This window comes from Strongylocentrotus purpuratus, unplaced genomic scaffold (genome assembly GCF_000002235.5).
Source record: "Strongylocentrotus purpuratus isolate Spur 01 unplaced genomic scaffold, Spur_5.0 spur5_scaffold_19, whole genome shotgun sequence".
Classification (NCBI taxonomy): domain Eukaryota; kingdom Metazoa; phylum Echinodermata; class Echinoidea; order Camarodonta; family Strongylocentrotidae; genus Strongylocentrotus; species Strongylocentrotus purpuratus.
In genome coordinates this window covers 3798941-3817374 of record NW_022145604.1, presented here as the reverse complement: position 1 = coordinate 3817374, position 18434 = coordinate 3798941, and the positions used below count along the sequence as shown (strand labels likewise).

General features: G+C 38.0%; 1 protein-coding gene across 1 annotated transcript; it reads left to right on the top strand.

Annotated features, from left to right (window-relative positions):
• The first annotated feature begins 1125 nt into the window (after positions 1-1125).
• On the top strand, positions 1126-17443 carry LOC593477 (ribonuclease P protein subunit p25-like protein). The gene is made up of 6 exons (XM_030990061.1): positions 1126-1215; positions 3293-3447; positions 4497-4624; positions 5430-5471; positions 5686-5760; positions 15844-17443. Coding segments are annotated over exons 1-6 (714 nt in total). The 5' UTR covers positions 1126-1214; the 3' UTR covers positions 16157-17443.
• The last annotated feature ends 991 nt before the right edge of the window (positions 17444-18434 follow it).

The following is an 18434-nucleotide window of genomic DNA, read 5'->3' as shown; positions in this document are numbered from 1 at the left end:
GGACGCGTGCGCAGCTACCTGACGATTGGCGTAGCCAGGTAGCTGCAAGCCTAAGGTCCAGACATCTTCCTCCGACAGATGACATATACCACCCGAAAGCTGGAAGTCTCTTCTATTAGAATATGTAATCAGCAAAGAATTTTTTTAAAAATCGGCCAAAGATTTAGGCGCCTTGACAGTTAGGCACCTCGTTTTAAATTTTCTTGAACGGGATTTGAAGCTGTTGTGCGGAATAACGAACATTTTCAGAATACAGAGCCGATATTAAAGTTAAACAGTTACTGTAAGGTCAAGACATCTTCCTCGGCAGGTGACCTATACCACCAGAAAGCTGAAAGTTTCCTCTATTTGAATACGTTATCAGTTAATAAGAGCAAATGTTGGCAAAAGATGATGGCGCCATAAGAGTTAGGCACCTCATTTTGAATTTGCCTGAACGGGATATGAAGCTATTGTTCGTAAAGATCGAACATTTTCAGAATACAGAGCCGATATTAAATTTAAACAGTAAGGTCCAGACATCTTCCTCCGGCAGGTGACCTATACCACCAGAAAGCTAAAAAAAAATCTCTTCTATATAAGAATATGTAATCAGCTAAGAATTTTAAAAAAAGTCGGCCAAAGATTTAGGCGCCTTGAAAGTTAGGCATCTCATTTTAAATTTTCTTGAACGTACGGGCTGATATAAAGCTGTTGTACGGAATAACCGAGCATTTTCAGAATACTAGTATAAGTCCCTCCAGACATCTTCCTCCGGCAAGTGACCTATACCACCAGAAAGCCGGAAGTCTTGCTCCTTCTATATTACTAATTGTTATCAACTAAGAATAACAAACTTGTAGACCAAAGTTTTTGGATATTATAGTGAACGGATGTATTGTATAGTGCCAATGTGGCATGTGCCGATAATTCCAATACTTTTAGGATATAGACTAGAGAGTTATTACTTATTTCATTGATAATATTATTTTAAAATAGACGACAAATATAATAATTTTCTAGCGAGAAGCGGGGCGAGAACACAGAACTCTAAAATAAGTATTTTCGAGTTCTGTGGGCGAGAAGCATCCATCGAAATCCAAGTGGATTGAGTTCGTTGGAAGCATCTATAAAGAGAATGAGCGATATTTTCTTTTTTTCTTTTCTCTTTTTACCCCTTTGTCGACGTTCCTGAACTTGCTCGCCAGAGGCCGAGGCAGAGACGCTCCTGCAAAAGTAAGTTATTTCCTTCTTTTTGTACTAACAGATGTTTTTTGGGGTAATAGGCAGTAAACAACCCAAATTTTTGGAAAGGTAGCTTCAGCTGACGTTTTAGGTTTGCTAATACTCACCTTAAAATCTGATAAATCTTATCCTCAGTCACCCTTAGGCTTTAGAGCAATACGTCCCCACTCGTTTAAATCCATGTTCTTTCAATGGGTTGCGCCGTAAACAACTCCGAAGTCTCGTAGTAGGGTGTCTGAACGATTTTTCAAATTTCAATTTGGGATCGTTTTTCACCATTTTTGTTTGATATTTGAATAAAAAATGTTATCAGAATGATACATTTCAAATTTCAAGTCTCACCGATGTTTCTATCAAAAGTTACAGCCCCTCCAACACGCTGGTATATTCATATCATTTTGGTCAAAATCGTCGAAAAAGACGTCCACGCAGAGTGATGTTGTTTTGCTAAATTTAGCCAAACAGCTGTATCGCGCGTTATGCAAGCGTATGCATATCGTACGCATGCTGCTAAGCCAATCCGCGACTTGCAGCTTGAGCTACGCTGTCTCCGCGACATGTGCGATTGACTAGTATGGTTGGCGTTCGTCGCACAATAAACCCGGAAGTGAATGCACGTTATAGTCAATGGCAATATCGCGGAGACAACGCACGTTGTCTCCGCGATATTGCCATTGACTATAACGTGTATTCACTTCCGGGTTTATCGAGGGAATTTCCAACCATAATTTCAGTCACTATAATGTGTAATTGAATTTGGGGTTTCGTTCGTGCGCGGAGATGTTACGCGATGTAACCATGGTTTGGACTGAGCGGAGCGCACGCCCCCTAATTAGCTGATCCACCAAATAGCGAGAAGGGTATTTTTAAACTGTTATCAGTTGTGATCCCTGGGGGCTAGCGAAAATATAATCACATAGAATTGTTCCTTAGGACTGGGACTACTTATCGATCGGGGCGTCATATCTCAAAAGTGACAAACCTCAGAGTTAGCCAGGACACAATGTTTAAATTGCTGTTTTGACCAAGATATTTTTAGAATTTCGGGGGCTACGCCCCTTTGGAAATATTGGAATTCACCTGCTCTTTCATATGACACCTCATTCATTGATTATCACCTTCAGGATCACAACTGATAAAGGTTTGAATCTCGATTTGAAAAAAAAAAATTGACTTTTTTTGCATGGTCGCGCAATGCACGTAGGCTGCATAGGGATGCGTGTAATCTCTATGGGAAGAATTTTAGCACACAACATCGGGTGCGCGATCAGACACCCTACTCGTAGATCTAGACTTAGACTTAGAGGAGGCAGTTTTCGGCCACTTAAGGCAAAATCCTATTTTGGGACTCTTTACTTCCTATCTATTATCATTTTTTTGTTCCAATCATGAAGCCAATATTATTCTTATTTAATCAAAAAAAGAATTCCTGAAAAAGATCATGAATTGCCATGTTCGCTGTTTCAGAGGTAATTTTCAGCATAGCGAGGCAGTTTTCGGCCGCATGTACAAGGTCAATAGGAAGCAAGGAGCGTGGAGATACCCTACTATTACTAAAACATACCCAAAATGAAGTAAATATTCATTAAATGTCCAAATAAAGATCATGAGTTAAAAGTTGTTATGTTTATTGCCTGTTTCGTGTCAATTTTCTTGTTACTTTTGGAGTATTTTTCGGATAAACATTGATATTAGTATACACTTTTTCACAGGTTTCACGGCAAACTGCTGCACAATACAAGTACATACCGATGCTGTGTTGCGGGCGGGCGTGCGCCTGTGTGAAGTTATCTACCGTAATGTCTCAGATCCTCATTACGGTAGATAACTTCACACAGGCGCGTGCAAACCCATGAATGTTCATATTCAGCTTTTTCAAATTTCTATATATTTTGTATTATCACTCTTTTACATTTTCATTTTATGTCCACGTTTCTCTAATCTGACAACACTATCTCTATCGTATAACGTACAGGTGCTCTCTCTCTCTCTCCGGTGTGGCTGATCGGCAAATTTGACACTGTTCCTTTCTGTAATATTAACTCTCTTTCTCTTTCTACCTTTACAGTGGAGCATTATGAGAAGGGGAAGGTGATGGAGGTCGATGACCCCGATGGACCCTTCCTTCATCTGGGGGTCAGATTTGGTGAGGTCATCACCATGAAGGTCAGGAATGGCAGCAAGATTAGGAACCTGCTTCAGTTTGCTACAAAGAAAATGGAGGTATTAACGTTCCTATTTCATCTTCTTTTTGGGGGTCATCCTTTCTCTCTTTTTTTGTGAATAGTAACTTCCTTTTCTACCTTAAAGGACAAAACACGCTAATTACACATTTTTTTTGATTGATTGTGTGATGTCATAATGCTTATCAATAAGTATTTTGCCGTTAAGTGGGCTTGAGAAAGTAAATTACTCAAATGTGATCGGCATAAGAGTTGAGGAATTTTACTCAGCTTAAACATAATGCTCAATAAAAAATTTACTTAAAGGCATCATTTAAAGGTAAAGACCAGTATTGTAAACGCCCCAATTTCAAGAAATGAAATGGAAGCTCTCATTACCAGTCATGTGAAAGAATATGTTTTGACTAATGATACAAAATTTGCCGGGAAACTGCCTACTAATTCATATATTTAGTAAATTTGTTTCTCTCATGGTCTGTGAGAGATATAGGGTAGTCCCATATACATCTTTCTGTGTATAGTGCTTGTAACTTTACGAAGAATGGGCCAAATTTCTTATCATTTTGATGATTCCAGAACCTTGCAGATGCTAGATGCTAGATGATCAACCTTTTCTGATCGATTCCACAACGTTTCTTTCACAATGCAATCGCATGACCATAACTGGTCTTTACCTTTAACAATGTTAAATCTGAGATGCACGGCCCTACATGTTATCAGTGTCTGTGATATGTTGTAATATTGAAGGCCTAAAAATATCGTGCTTCAAAATGATCAAGAAGTGCCTCAAAAAAGTAAATTCTTTGAGTGACCGGTTTTACCATACTCGTTTTCCCCAGTAGACTGTAGTGTTATCAAAACTGTTAGGAAAACGCAAAATTTGGTTTCGATTTCCAATCATAAATAACTAGATAATCAGACAGGCAATCGTCTTGTAAAAGTCACAGGTTCCTGACTGACCTAAAGGTTTATAAGATTTTGATTCAGAATCTGAGACAAACTTACCGGATCCCTTTAAACAAAGTATCAAATTGAATACCGACCCAGGAGCCTAAACTTCACACAGCCTTCATTTTCTCCCTCTTGTAGGAGGATGGGAATAGGAGCATAATCTTCACAGGTACAGGGATGGCCATCACAAAGACCGTCACATGTGTGGAAATCATGAAGAGAGAGATGAAGAACCTCCATCAAATTAACAAGGCTTACTTCAGAAGGTCAGTTGAAGGTTCAATTCAATTCAATTCAATTTATTATTTCATAAAGGAATCACGTACAATATACATTGAGAAGTGTACTGGATCATTAGCACCCGATAAAGCCAATGGCTTGAGGGAAGTGGCTAGACCCATACATAAATGACAAATGTGGAAATACAAAACATTAAAATTCACAATATAACAAAATTCAAGACGTAAACAAGACATTACAAACTAAAACACAATTATAATACAGAACGATATAATTTATATGGTGATTGTATGCATTAGGGAAGACATTTATATGTGGCAAGAAGATGCAACTTGAATTTTGATTTGAAAGAACTTACGAGTGGTTAACTTGATTAGGGGGGGGGGGGGGTGCTGAGGGTATGTATATGTCTGTTTGTGTGCTTTTACATACCGATGTGTGAATCAATCATTAATTTCTGAATACTTATATATATCTGAGGATTGACCAATAATGTCGCCATCTGTAAAATGTGACTCGGGATTGATTCTTTAGTGGTTTGAAGGCAAGTCAGAGTAGAGAAATGACCACTAGGCCGACTCACATCCACCTGAAACTGGGCCAAAGTTCAAATAAAGTCCTTAGTCAGGGATGTGATAAGGTCTATAACTTCTCAAAGAATATCCTAAACTTAGATTTGTCTTCTGAGAGTCACAAGTGCATAAACTTGATGTTGAAGGATTTGCCAGAAAATTCGAACTGTTTTCAAGTTAGTATGGGACATGTTTTCCATCATTAAAAAAATCAATTAAATTTAACAAGGATCTCTTTCCATATTTTCTTTGTCTACAGAACAGAGGAATATTGGGAACCTAAAGAGGAAGGACTAGACAGGTAAGATAATTTTGAGATCAGTCTAAAAACTTTAGAAGAAAGTAACACCATACAAAGGTAATACACAGAATTCATTTTGTACTATTGTAGTGTTGACAATGAGCACTCAAGTCACAGACACTGAGTATGAAGCATTTGCATTAACTTGCTTCTGTTGCACTAATACAGAGAATTGCAATTGTGACATTGTTTTCTTTTGGCTTTTCCTGCTCAGATTGAAGGTGAACAAAGATGTCCCTGCATTAGCTGTTCTTCTGTCAAAAGATCCAATGGATGGAAATGAACTTGGGTAAGTAATTTGTAAAGAGAAATCTTGGTGGAACAAGGTCTATTGTAAAAGAGCATACATGCATATTGTCTAGTCCCCTTTGATTTTCCAGTTTATAAATAAATTTAAAAAATGGTTTGCTGAAAAAAAAAGTCCCTTTGTTGTTCCATTTATTTGACTGTTGGCCACATGACTTCGAGCTGAACGGACGGTTTGAGCGGAGCTCCTGCCACCCATTAAGATTACACGTTACACAACGCAAATTATGGCATCCCATGGCCCGAGGCCCACTACCCGACAAACAGCAAGTAAGCAGCCGGCCCCATCGGCTCCCCCGACTGACAAAGTTCGTTCGCCTACCTCGACTGACAAAGTTCGTTCGCCTACCACCCCGGATCCCTCTAATGCGGTTTTACAACGAGACATTGCAGACTTTTCAGATAAAATATTATCTAAACTTGATAATATCAATACCGAGCTACAATCATTTCATCGTCGCCTAACAGATGTGGAATCTTCAGTTGAATTTAACTCTGCCAAAATATCTGAAGTAGAAAATTCCATACCAGCTAGCATCGCGCCCCTTCAAGAGGAGATATCTAATCTAAAAGAAAAACTTCTTCTGATGGAAATCTACAACAGAAAACCAAATCTACTATTCTACGGGGTTGAAAGCGAACCAAACGAGGATATCTATCGCACGCTTTGTAAAGTTTTCATCCATCTTGGAATAAATGAGGAAACCGCCAAACAGATCCAAATGATCAACGCCCACAGATTACCCTATCGCAACCAACCTAGGACCCCAGACGCCGGTGCCCCAGCCCGTTCCCGACCCGCTCCGATAATCGCTAAATTCATCAAGATGCCAGACAGAGATCTCATTCTTTCTTCTTTTGAGAACCTAAGACGCCCGAAGGAAACATCGCAGCAACTAGGAAACGCAGCGGAAATGCGACATGCACCACCGCCTGCCCCTCGCATAACGGTCAGGACGGACCTCCCTCCCACCCTGAAGGCTCATCGCGGCCATCTTGCTGAAATTGGTTACAAGTTGCGAAAGGAGAAAAACCAATCTACGAGAATAAAGTTGCAAGGTGCTAAAATCGTCCTCCAATGGAAGGAGAAAGGTTCTACCACATGGAATCCCTACAGAGAATGAGCAAAATCAACGTTTTACCAGGTGACACAAACAATTATTCATCTTTTAATTTGAGGTCCGAAAAACGAAATTTGATATAAGTGAGTAAAGTAAACGAGAAGTTTATGAATCATACTTATAATTATATTCTATGTCACTTTAATATCACTGTACATTGCTTGCATCGAGTTTCAAATGCCTTGCTTAGAAATAACAATAATACATGAAAAGTAAATCTTTGTTTTGAATTTTGAATTTCTGAAGCAATTTTGTAATCAGGACTCTGATTTTTGCTTATGCTCTAAGATAAAACTAAAGTGCTTCCTTTTTTCATATTTTTTGTTACAAAAACCATGAATTTGGTCGATATATTTACAGGAAGCCATTTCATGTAACGTGTGAAGAAAAAAAGGGGAAAAAGAAAGAAAGAAAGAAAAAAATAAATAATACTGTTAAAACCCTAGAGATCAACGAAAAGTACACCCGTTAGGTTGGAGGCATGTATTTTCCATCGCTGTACTTGATGAATGGAAAGTTTAAACCCAAGCATTTGCCAACTCCAAACTCTTTACCAAATGTTGGAGGTATTACATTATATTATTACTGCAATTTCCAGTGGTAAAACCTGATTATAAACATCATTCAATTCGCAGTCCACCGCAGGATATATTTATAACTAAGAATGTACATGTAGCTCTGTATATTTTTGGCCCCGCCCACCTTTTTTCTCATGGGGTATAGACCACCCTATAGACCGTAGAGTAGTACATGGCCGATAAAGCTACCATCTAACCATGGACCCTTGGACGTCACTTAATTCGCAGGTTAGAAGTTACATATTTTCCAACCCCTCCCCACCCCCACCCCCACCCCCGTTGGGTTATGGGCAAGTATTTGTGTCAAAGTACATCTTGCTTTGAATTACGGAAGCTTTTTGTAACAGGATTTTGATTCGTGTTAACCCCTCTCTTTTACAGCATATTTCCACGTTAGATTGTTCCATTTACAGCAACATTAACCTTGAATATAGTCGTTAAAGCAATATATAAACCCTTGGACTTAAATACATGTATCTGAACGGGTAACCGACCATGGGAATCATTGCATACTAGACCATTAATGTCACCCAATTATGGTTAAATTTGCATGCCGACGGAAAGGTTTAAAGAAAATCTTTGTTTTGCAGGGTCACCTGTATCAATCACAAAGCCTATATTTGTATGAAACGCTTATCAAACTGTATCAAATATTTGGGCTCGTCGTTCAAGTGCGTGTTACGTTGGAACAGGGCGCGGCTTTTCCGCGCCACGGCTGACCGATCCTCACATCGGTCCGCTGTGACGCCCTATCACAAAGATAATTGACGCTTTGAGCGACGGGTTCATTAATTGAGCAGCCTAACCTTCATTTCAAATCTGCATTTAAAAAAAGAAAAAGAAAGGATGTTTTTTGTGTGCGTGTTTTACTTTTTTGTGACTGGAAAATTCTGGAAAATTTTGGAAAATTCGATTGTCCAAATACGTAAAGCAGTCGAACCCTGGAAGAATTGTACGTTGTCACGAATACTAAATTGTCATGATTGTATACCTTTCAGGAGTCATACGGTAACATTTTTTTTTTTTTAAATCATACAGGAATTTATTGCATACCCTCCACTGGGCTGGGGGCTGGAGACAAGTTTTTTTTTAAATGTTTTTTTGTTATCAACCTTTGATCTTGATTACTGGGTTTGTCAAGAACGAACTCCTAACTCTGGGTCAATAATTATTATCTGTATAGCATTCAATTGTTTTGGGTCCATCTGTTTTATTGTAGTTGACTGAACTTGTTTTGATGACCGGGAATTCATGTCAAAACCCTCTTTGCCACTTAATAATTGTACTCCGAATTGTCATTGCTATCAAGCATTATGTCATGGTCTGCTTTAGCATGCACGAATATTTTTCGTCTGCACAACGAATCTCTTAGTTTTGCAAAACACCCGTGTCAGTCACGCGATTCGTATATGATGGGCTTATTAAAATGTAACAAATACATGGGCTTATCGTTCACATGTGTCTAACGTTTGGGCGTGGCTTCTCCGCGCCACGGCTGACCAATCTTCATGTTGGTCCGCAGTGGTGCTCTATCTCAGAAATACTCGACGCATGGGTGCGATGGGTCCATTGTTTGACCAGCCTAACTTTCTTTTCAAAACCGCATTAAATGTGTTAAGCTTTTGAATCTTAAGAGAATTGTATTGTTGTCACTAATCTCAAATTGTCATGACCTTTCGGGGGTCATGCAGCTCCATTTTGTATCATGCAGGAATGTATAGCTTACCCTCCACTGGCCTCGGGGTCGTAGACAAATTTGTATTAACCTTTGATCTTGATTACTGGGATTGTCAAGAACGAATTCCTCACCCTTTATCAATAATTATCTGTATAGCGTTCAACTGTTTTGGATCCATCTGTTTTATTGTGGTTGACTGAAATTGTTTTGATGACCGGGAATTCATGTCAAAACCCTCTTTGCCACTTATTGTACTCCGAATTGTCATGCTATCAAACATTATGTCATAGTCTGCTTTAGCATGCATGAATATTTCTCATCTGCACAACGAATCTCTTTGAATTGCAAAACACCCGTGTCAGTCACGCGATTCGTATATGATGGGCTTATTAAAATGTAACAAATACATGGGCTTATCGTTCACATGTGTCTAACGTTTGGGCGTGGCTTCTCCGCGCCACGGCTGACCAATCTTCATGTTGGTCCGCAGTGGTGCTCTATCTCAGAAATACTCGACGCATGGGTGCGATGGGTCCATTGTTTGACCAGCCTAAGTTTCTTTTCAAAACCGCATTAAATGTGTAAAGCTTTTGAATCTTAAGAGAATTGTATTGTTGTCACTAATCTCAAATTGTCATGACCTTTCGGGGGTCATGCAGCTCCATTTTGTATCATGCAGGAATGTATAGCTTACCCTCCACTGCCCTAGGGGTCGTAGACAAATTTGTATTAACCTTTGATCTTGATTACTGGGATTGTCAAGAACGAATTCCTCACCCTTTATCAATAATTATTTGTATAGCGTTCAACTGTTTTGGATCCATCTGTTTTATTGTGGTTGACTGAAATTGTTTTGATGACCGGGAATTCATGTCAAAACCCTCTTTGCCACTTAATAATTGTACTCCGAATTGTCATGCTATCAAACATTATGTCATAGTCTGCTTTAGCATGCATGAATATTTCTCTGCACAACGAATCTCTTTGATTTGCAAAACACCCGTGTCAGTCACGCGATTCGTATATGATGGGCTTATTAAAATGTAACAAATACATGGACTTATCGTTCGCATGTGTCTAACGTTTGGGCGTGGCTTCTCCGCGCCACGGCTGACCAATCTTCATGTTGGTCCGCAGTGGTGCTCTAGATCTCAGAAATACTCGACGCATGGGTGCGATGGGTCCATTGTTTGACCAGCCTAACTTTCTTTTCAAAACCACAACGAATCTCTTTGATTTGCAAAACACCCGTGTCAGTCACGCGATTCGTATATGATTGGCTTATTAAAATGTAACAAATACATGGACTTATCGTTCGCATGTGTCTAACGTTTGGGCGTGGCTTCTCCGCGCCACGGCTGACCAATCTTCATGTTGGTCCGCAGTGGTGCTCTATCTCAGAAATACTCGACGCATGGGTGCGATGGGTCCATTGTTTGACCAGCCTAACTTTCTTTTCAAAACCACATTAAATGTGTAAAGCTTTTGAATCTTGAGAGAATTGTATTGTTGTCACTAATCTCAAATTGTCATGACCTTTCGGGGGTCATGCAGCTCCATTTTGTATCATGCAGGAATGTATAGCTTACCCTCCACTGGCCTCGGGGTCGTAGACAAATTTGTATTAACCTTTGATCTTGATCACTGGGATTGTCAAGAACGAATTCCTCACCCTTTATCAATAATTATTTGTATAGCGTTCAACTGTTTTGGATCCATCTGTTTTATTGTGGTTGACTGAAATTGTTTTGATGACCGGGAATTCATGTCAAAACCCTCTTTGCCACTTAATAATTGTACTCCGAATTGTCATGCTATCAAACATTATGTCATGGTCTGCTTTAGCATGCATGAATATTTCTCATCTGCACAACGAATCTCTTTGATTTGCAAAACACCCGTGTCAGTCACGCGATTCGTATATGATGGGCTTATTAAAATGTAACAAATACATGGACTTATCGTTCACATGTGTCTAACGTTTGGGCGTGGCTTCTCCGCGCCACGGCTGACCAATCTTCATGTTGGTCCGCAGTGGTGCTCTATCTCAGAAATACTCGACGCATGGGTGCGATGGGTCCATTGTTTGACAAGCCTAACTTTCTTCTCAAAACTCAATTTATTTGTTTATTTTTATTTTTTTGGTTTTTGTATGTGACAATTATCATGATGGAAAATTCGATTGTCCAAATGGGTAAAGCATTTGAATCTTGAAAGAATTGTACGGTTGTCACTAATCCTAAATTGTCATGATTGTATTCCTTCCAGGGGACATGCAGTAGAACTTTGTATCATGCAGGAATGTATTCTTTACCCTCAAATGGGCTTGAGACAAGTATTCGTTATCCTTTGATCTTGACGACTGGTATTATCAAGACCGAAGTCCTCACTCTTTATCAATAATTATTATCTGTATAGCATTCCAAAAATTTGAGTCTATATGTTATATTGTAATTGACTGAACTTTTTTTTGTTTTTTGAGCGGGAATGTCAAAACCCTCTTTGCCATTTAATATTATTGTACTCCGAAATGACGTTATTGCTATTAAGCATCATCTCAGAGTCTGCTTTAACATGCATACATTTTTCTCCTCCGCACAACAAATCTCTTTGTTTTGCAAAACTCCTGTGTCAATCACAAAATCCATTGTTATAGACTGAACTAGTTTTGATGAGCGGGAATGTCAAATCCCTCTTTGCCATTTAATAATCGTACTCCGATTTGTCATTATTGTTATCAAGCATTTTGTTTCTTCCCAGCCCCTCTATTTTGCGTGTCAAAAATACACCCTTTACTCGGGCGGTCGGGCTCCGCTCTGTTGCTCCTAAGCAATTATTGTAACTGTGACCAAGATGGGTCTTATTGTATTTTTATTTGTGTTATATTTTGAAGTTACCCGCACACTTGCACTTCGTACACACACAAACGCACCAGCATCACACATGCAGTTGTTCATCCTCCAAATTTTCGGTACTTTACATAATACGTATCGTTAAATGAATTCGCACGCGCACACTCCCGATATTCTTGTCGACGATATAAACGAGAGCAAATACTACACACCCCAAGAATTCAAAAATTCATTTTCTTACAAACCAGACAATATTTCACTTTTACATATAAACTCCAGAAGTCTGAACAAAAATTTCGAATACGTTGAAAACCTTTTACACTCTTTAAATAATTTTGCATTTTCCGTCATTGGAATAAGTGAGACTTGGTTACATCAGAATTCTCCAGATATGTTCAATTTGCCTAATTATAAGTTGATTAGGGCGGACCGCAAAGGAAGAAGAGGTGGCGGTGTTGCGTTTTATATTACACAAAACATAAACTTCAAAATCCGTTCAGATATTAAACTAACACAAGCTGAATCTTTATTTATCGAAATTAATAACTCAAATGCCAAAAACGTCATCATAGGTTTGATTTATAGACCCCCTGATTCTAATTGTGATTTATTCTGTGACGAACTGGATTTTTATCTTCATAAAATAGGGGATGAAAATAAACACAATTTTATCCTTGGTGACTTTAATATCAACTTCTCACCCTCATCTGATAACAGTAACTCAACCAATTGTATGCAGTTGATGCATTCATACGGCTTTTTTTCGATTATTAATAAACCCACCAGAATAAATCCACATTCATCAACTCAGATTGACAATATTTTTTCAAACGTACATAACAACAAAACCATCGGTGGAATATTGTGTTCTGAAGTGTCGGATCACCTACCCATATTTTTAACTTGTGAATGCAAACTATCTGGCCGTAAATCATTTGATGAGCTTATATATCGCAAAGAATCCAAACGTAATATAGAATTGCTGAAACAGGATTTATTTTTCGAGGGATGGACTGAGGTATATAGTGTAAATGATGTCAATACTGCATATAAACATTTTAGTAACAAATTGCAATATTATTATGAAAAGAATATTCCTTTAGGCAAAATGAGTAATAAGCGAAATAAACCCAGGAATCCTTGGATAACTAAAGGTTTATTGAAATCAATACAAACACGCAATCGCCTCTACAAATTACATTTACACAATCCAACTGACACTAACCTAAACACATATAAAATTTATCGAAACAAATTAACAAAACTTATCCGTAAATCCCGTAGATTGCATTTTTCTAATAAAATAAAAAAGGCCAGTTCAAACACAACTGCAACTTGGAAAATTATCAAAGAGGTAATGGGAAAAAAAACGAATCCCCCACCCACGGATAATATCACATTAAATGGCACTAAAATACATGATCCTAGTCTTCATGCAAATTCATTTAATTCATTTTTTACGAATATCGGCCCAGAACTCGCCAGCAAAATTAATAGAACTCACGCACACTTTAAAGACTATCTTTCCAATCAAAACCAAGAGTCCCTCTTTTTAAATCCGACAAATCCTAGCGAAATTATTAACATTACCCAATCTCTTAACAACTCAAAATCGCACGGTTTTGATAAAATAAGTATGTCTCTCCTAAAAGAAATAATGTATCCACTTGCAAAGCCTTTAACTCACATATTTAATCACTCGTTATCGCAAGGTGTTTTCCCTGATTTATTAAAACTAGCTAAAGTCAACCCCATTCTCAAAAAAGATGATCCTCACGAAATTAGTAACTATCGTCCAATTTCCCTACTCCCAAGTATATCTAAAGTCTTAGAAAAGATCGTTCATAATAGGCTACACAAATTTATCACTAAACACAAAATACTCAATTCAAATCAATATGGCTTCAGAAAAAATTACTCAACTGACTTAGCATTAATTCAAATTTATGACAAAATTACAAGTGCCATAGCTAACAAAGAGCATGTTATAGGTATATTCTGTGACTTGAGTAAAGCATTTGATACGCTCAATCACGCTATTCTACTCTCCAAACTCAGTCATTACGGAATTCGGGGTCAGCCACTCTTATGGTTTAAAGATTATTTAACAAACAGAAGACAATATGTTACATTTAATAGTTATGATTCTGATCCTCTTTTAATTCAATGCGGTGTTCCTCAAGGCTCCATCTTAGGTCCACTGTTATTTCTTCTTTATGTAAATGATATTATCAATACATCCCCCCTTCTTTCTTTTATCTTATTTGCCGATGATACAAATATCTTTTATTCCCATAAAGACCTTAATTCGTTAAACAATACTTTGAATTATGAAATTAACAAAGTATCAGATTGGTTTAAATCCAATAAACTTTCACTTAATACAAAAAAGACTCATTTCATGTATTTTAAACATCATTCTCATAATACAGAAACACCTATATATATTAAAATCGATGGTATGCTACTAGAGAAGAAAACTAATTCCAAGTTTTTGGGTGTTCTTATAGATGAAACCTTGACTTGGAATGATCATTTACACCAAGTTACAATGTGCATTTCCAAAAGTATTGGAATAATCTCCAAGTTAAAGTTTCTTCTACCCCATGCAACCTTATTCCTACTATATAATTCGCTAGTTCTCCCGTATATAACATATTGTAATAGTGTATGGGCAAATTGTGGTTCGACAAAAATCAATTCTATTTTCAAACTGCAAAAGAAAGCCATACGTATTTGTACAGGTTCGCATTTCTTAGCTCACACTGATCCTTTATTCTATAAACTTAAAACACTAAAAATTTTCGATCTGAACACTACTCAAGTAGCAGTTATTATGTTTAAGTACATTAATAATCTGCTTCCACCATCCTTTGATAACATGTTTAGGTTTAATAATTCCGTTCATTCATACTCTACTCGCATATCTGGAAACTTCCATCTTACAAACCCCAAATTATCAATAACACACAAATCTGTTAGACATTCTGGCCCGGACATTTGGAATGATTTACCCGACAACATAAAGTCTTGTTCAACCATCTACTCCTTAAAAGCTACACTTAAACGACAAATAATACAATCATACGCTCCCCCTCTCTAAATTAGTATAACAAAACCGTGACTTATTTATTCTTTATCATGCAACTGCTCACTGCACCTGCACTTGCACCGCACCCTCTTGGTCACTCAGTTTTTCGAAGAGAGTTATGTCGCCAATTCTTTTTACGAGGCCGCCATCCATCTCCAGCCTAACCGCTCACGATGGCGGTCTCCTGCGTTCCAAATTACCTCTCTAATTTATTGAAAATATTTCATATTTCTTATGTTATTGTATGCTTCGTACATGTTTATCGAATGATATAATTGAACATGATTTTTCATTTAATTACTTTTGTAAACATTGTATTCATTGTATTTGTTATTGTTCGAAATTTTGTACTTTGAATTTGAATTTGTATATTTTTGAACGCAGAAATAAAATCAATCAAACAAACAAACAAACTGTTCATATTTTTCATCTTACTTTGACAGAAACATGATATAAACCGTGTTTCATGTTTATAGCTGATCCTTATTATCCTGAATATGTTTTAATAAATAAGAAAAATGACAGTGAATAGAATGAAAATAAAACTAACTATAGATTATTGGGATTATGGAGCTATTGCTGTTGCTATACATTTTAAAAAAAAAATGCTAGTTAAATCTATTACATCTAACTTGATTTAGAATGAAATAATTAATTTTCACCCATTGTCCTTGGTCTACACACCTTGAGTTCTCTCAGTTTGTTAATCTCTTTTATATATCAACATTCTCCTTTCTTTTCTCAAGTTACCAAGCACCAGGCTCCTTTGAGACACGAAGAAGAGATGAGGCAAGGCAAGACAAGAGAAAGAAGAACCAGCAACGACAGCAGGTTGGAAGAGGCGGAGATGGACAATCACGGTCGGCTCGTTCTGTCAATCAAAGACAGGACAGGGAAGGTCAGGGTAGCATGGCTCAAAGGAAGAGGCAAAAGAAGAGGGGAGATCAGAAAGATAAAGGAAGAACTCCCGGTGAAAAGCAAGGCAGTGGTGGAGACAGGACTAAGGATGGAGGGAAGGAAGAAAAGAAAGAGAACAGGGAGGATGAAGAAATGCGATGATGGCATTTTAAAAGCAGTTGTACATGATACAAAGCTCCAATGATGGATAGAGGATGAAAGAAGGAGGGAAGGATCGGAACAATATGGAAAACAAAGAAATGCAGTGGCGGAACTAGAGAAGTTGATTTGAGATACATCAGTGATGGAAATAGGACCAGAGGGAAGGAAGGAAAGGAATAGTAGAGGGAGAGTGGAGGATGGACTGAGGAAATCGAAGCAACTATGCCCAAGACCAGGTTGATGATGGATTCATTTTTCTAAGATGTGCCTGGGTTTTCTTGTTAGAACCTAGCTGCAGTCAGGCTCAGAAATTGTCAGTAGAATAAAGCGAAAGATAATGAGCCGAAATAACGTGAAGAACAAGTTGTACAATGTTTATAAGAAGTATGACAATGTAAACTTTGATTACATTTGATCTTCCATTCAAATTTATTGTTTACATAAAATTACACAAAACTGAATTATGTTTGAATTCAGGGGAAAGAACATCGAATGACTATTGTGAGAAAATAATATATGATGCACAAACATCTTTTTTGTAAAGAAGAAAAAAATGTTTCTTGATGCATCAAGCTGGCAGAACTTGTCAATGTTTGTTTGTGACTGACATTCCATTGAATGTGCTGAATTTTTAAATGAAATGTATGTGATCAGCATTTTCTGACACACTTGTGGGCAACTTCTAAGCCATTTTGTCCCATATGTTACTAACCACATCTTAGATTTTAGTATATACATGTATGATGATTGTATTAAATTGATAGCTTTTAACCACTTGGCTGCTATTGGCTTAATAAGCGTTCCCACCCCCTGTGCTACTGTACGTGCTACTCGCTATGACATCCATTAATGGGACTGAAACATCCCTGCCGGATATTTTTTTTAAAAGAGCGCCAGCTACTGTCCAAGACCTGTATAACGTCATTGCAGTGCTAATTACACAGTAGGGCTAGGCCTTATGCAGTGCTACGGTCTTATGAAGTGCTACGGTCTTGAAAGTACAATGCACTAAGCATGTACATGGTGTGCACAGGCATGCGAGGGCGAGAACACGTACATGTACTTGGTTCGCAGTCGAGTGGTTAATACTTGGACCCGACCTAATGCATGTGGGAAATACGATGATGCATTCAATGTCAATTTATGTTCACAACAGGAAAATACTTTGAAATGTAAGGAGCATCAAAGTGATAAAATAAAAACATGTACTCAACTACATTATATCTAAAGATTATTGGCATTTGAAAATTTGCAAATAAAATGCAGCATTCATGTAGTTCATTCAGAGCAGTTTTTGTTAGATCTTGTGATATTGTTGTGTTTGGGGATCAGTTTTTAGATGATGAGACTTTAAATGAAGAAACTGAATGCAAGTTCTCTTCACAGTTCAACATAGATGTTTTATTTGGCAGAGTTCAGCAACTCTCAGGACCATTACATTGTATAGACTGGAGATTACAAGTAGTATGTATTCGCCGATTGATGGTTGGAATTCAAGTCCCTTTCGATTGGAAAACTTTACAATCAGGAAAGTTTTGGGGAGTGAAACAATGTTGGATGGGTGACTTAAATATGCTTTTGATTGGTCTATGGTCAACTGTCTATTAGAGTTGCTATGGTATTACGGGTAGTGGTAATGGAGAGTGTCAGTGAATTGGGTTGGGCCTATGAGTCATGGTTCTTGGAATGTGGTCCTTGAAGTTAACTCTCTGGGGTGGTCATTAATGGTCAATGTTTATAATAACAAGTTAATGGGGCAGATCCAGGATTGTGCAAAATAGAGAGAGAGAGAGAGAGAGAGAGAGAGAGAGAGAGAGAGAGAGGGGGGGGGGGGGGGGGGGGGGGGGAGTCGCCCGAGGGGAAAAGAAAAAAATTGCCCCTATAGACAGGTTTTATAACACATTTTCATCTTGAGGGAGACAAATTACATGGCCACGATAGACAGGTGGCCTTTAAAGAGGTGGCCAATAAAACAGGTTTGATTGTATTCTTATAAAATAGGAGGGGAGGGGGCATTGTGACAAGGGGAGGGGAGGGGAAAAGGTAACAAGGCGAAACCAAAAGACAAAGGGACAAACAAATAAAGAGTGTAAGAAATTTTGGAGGGATAGAAGAGGAATCAATTAGAAGGAGAGGGATAAAGATGGGAAAGAGTGAGAGAAAGAGAATAAGGGGGAAAAGTAAGAGAGAGATAAAGTGACTTAATAGCAGTAAAGGGTAATGTCGAGAGCAATGAAAATGAAAGATTAAACAACGAATAGGACGACTCGGGGGAAAA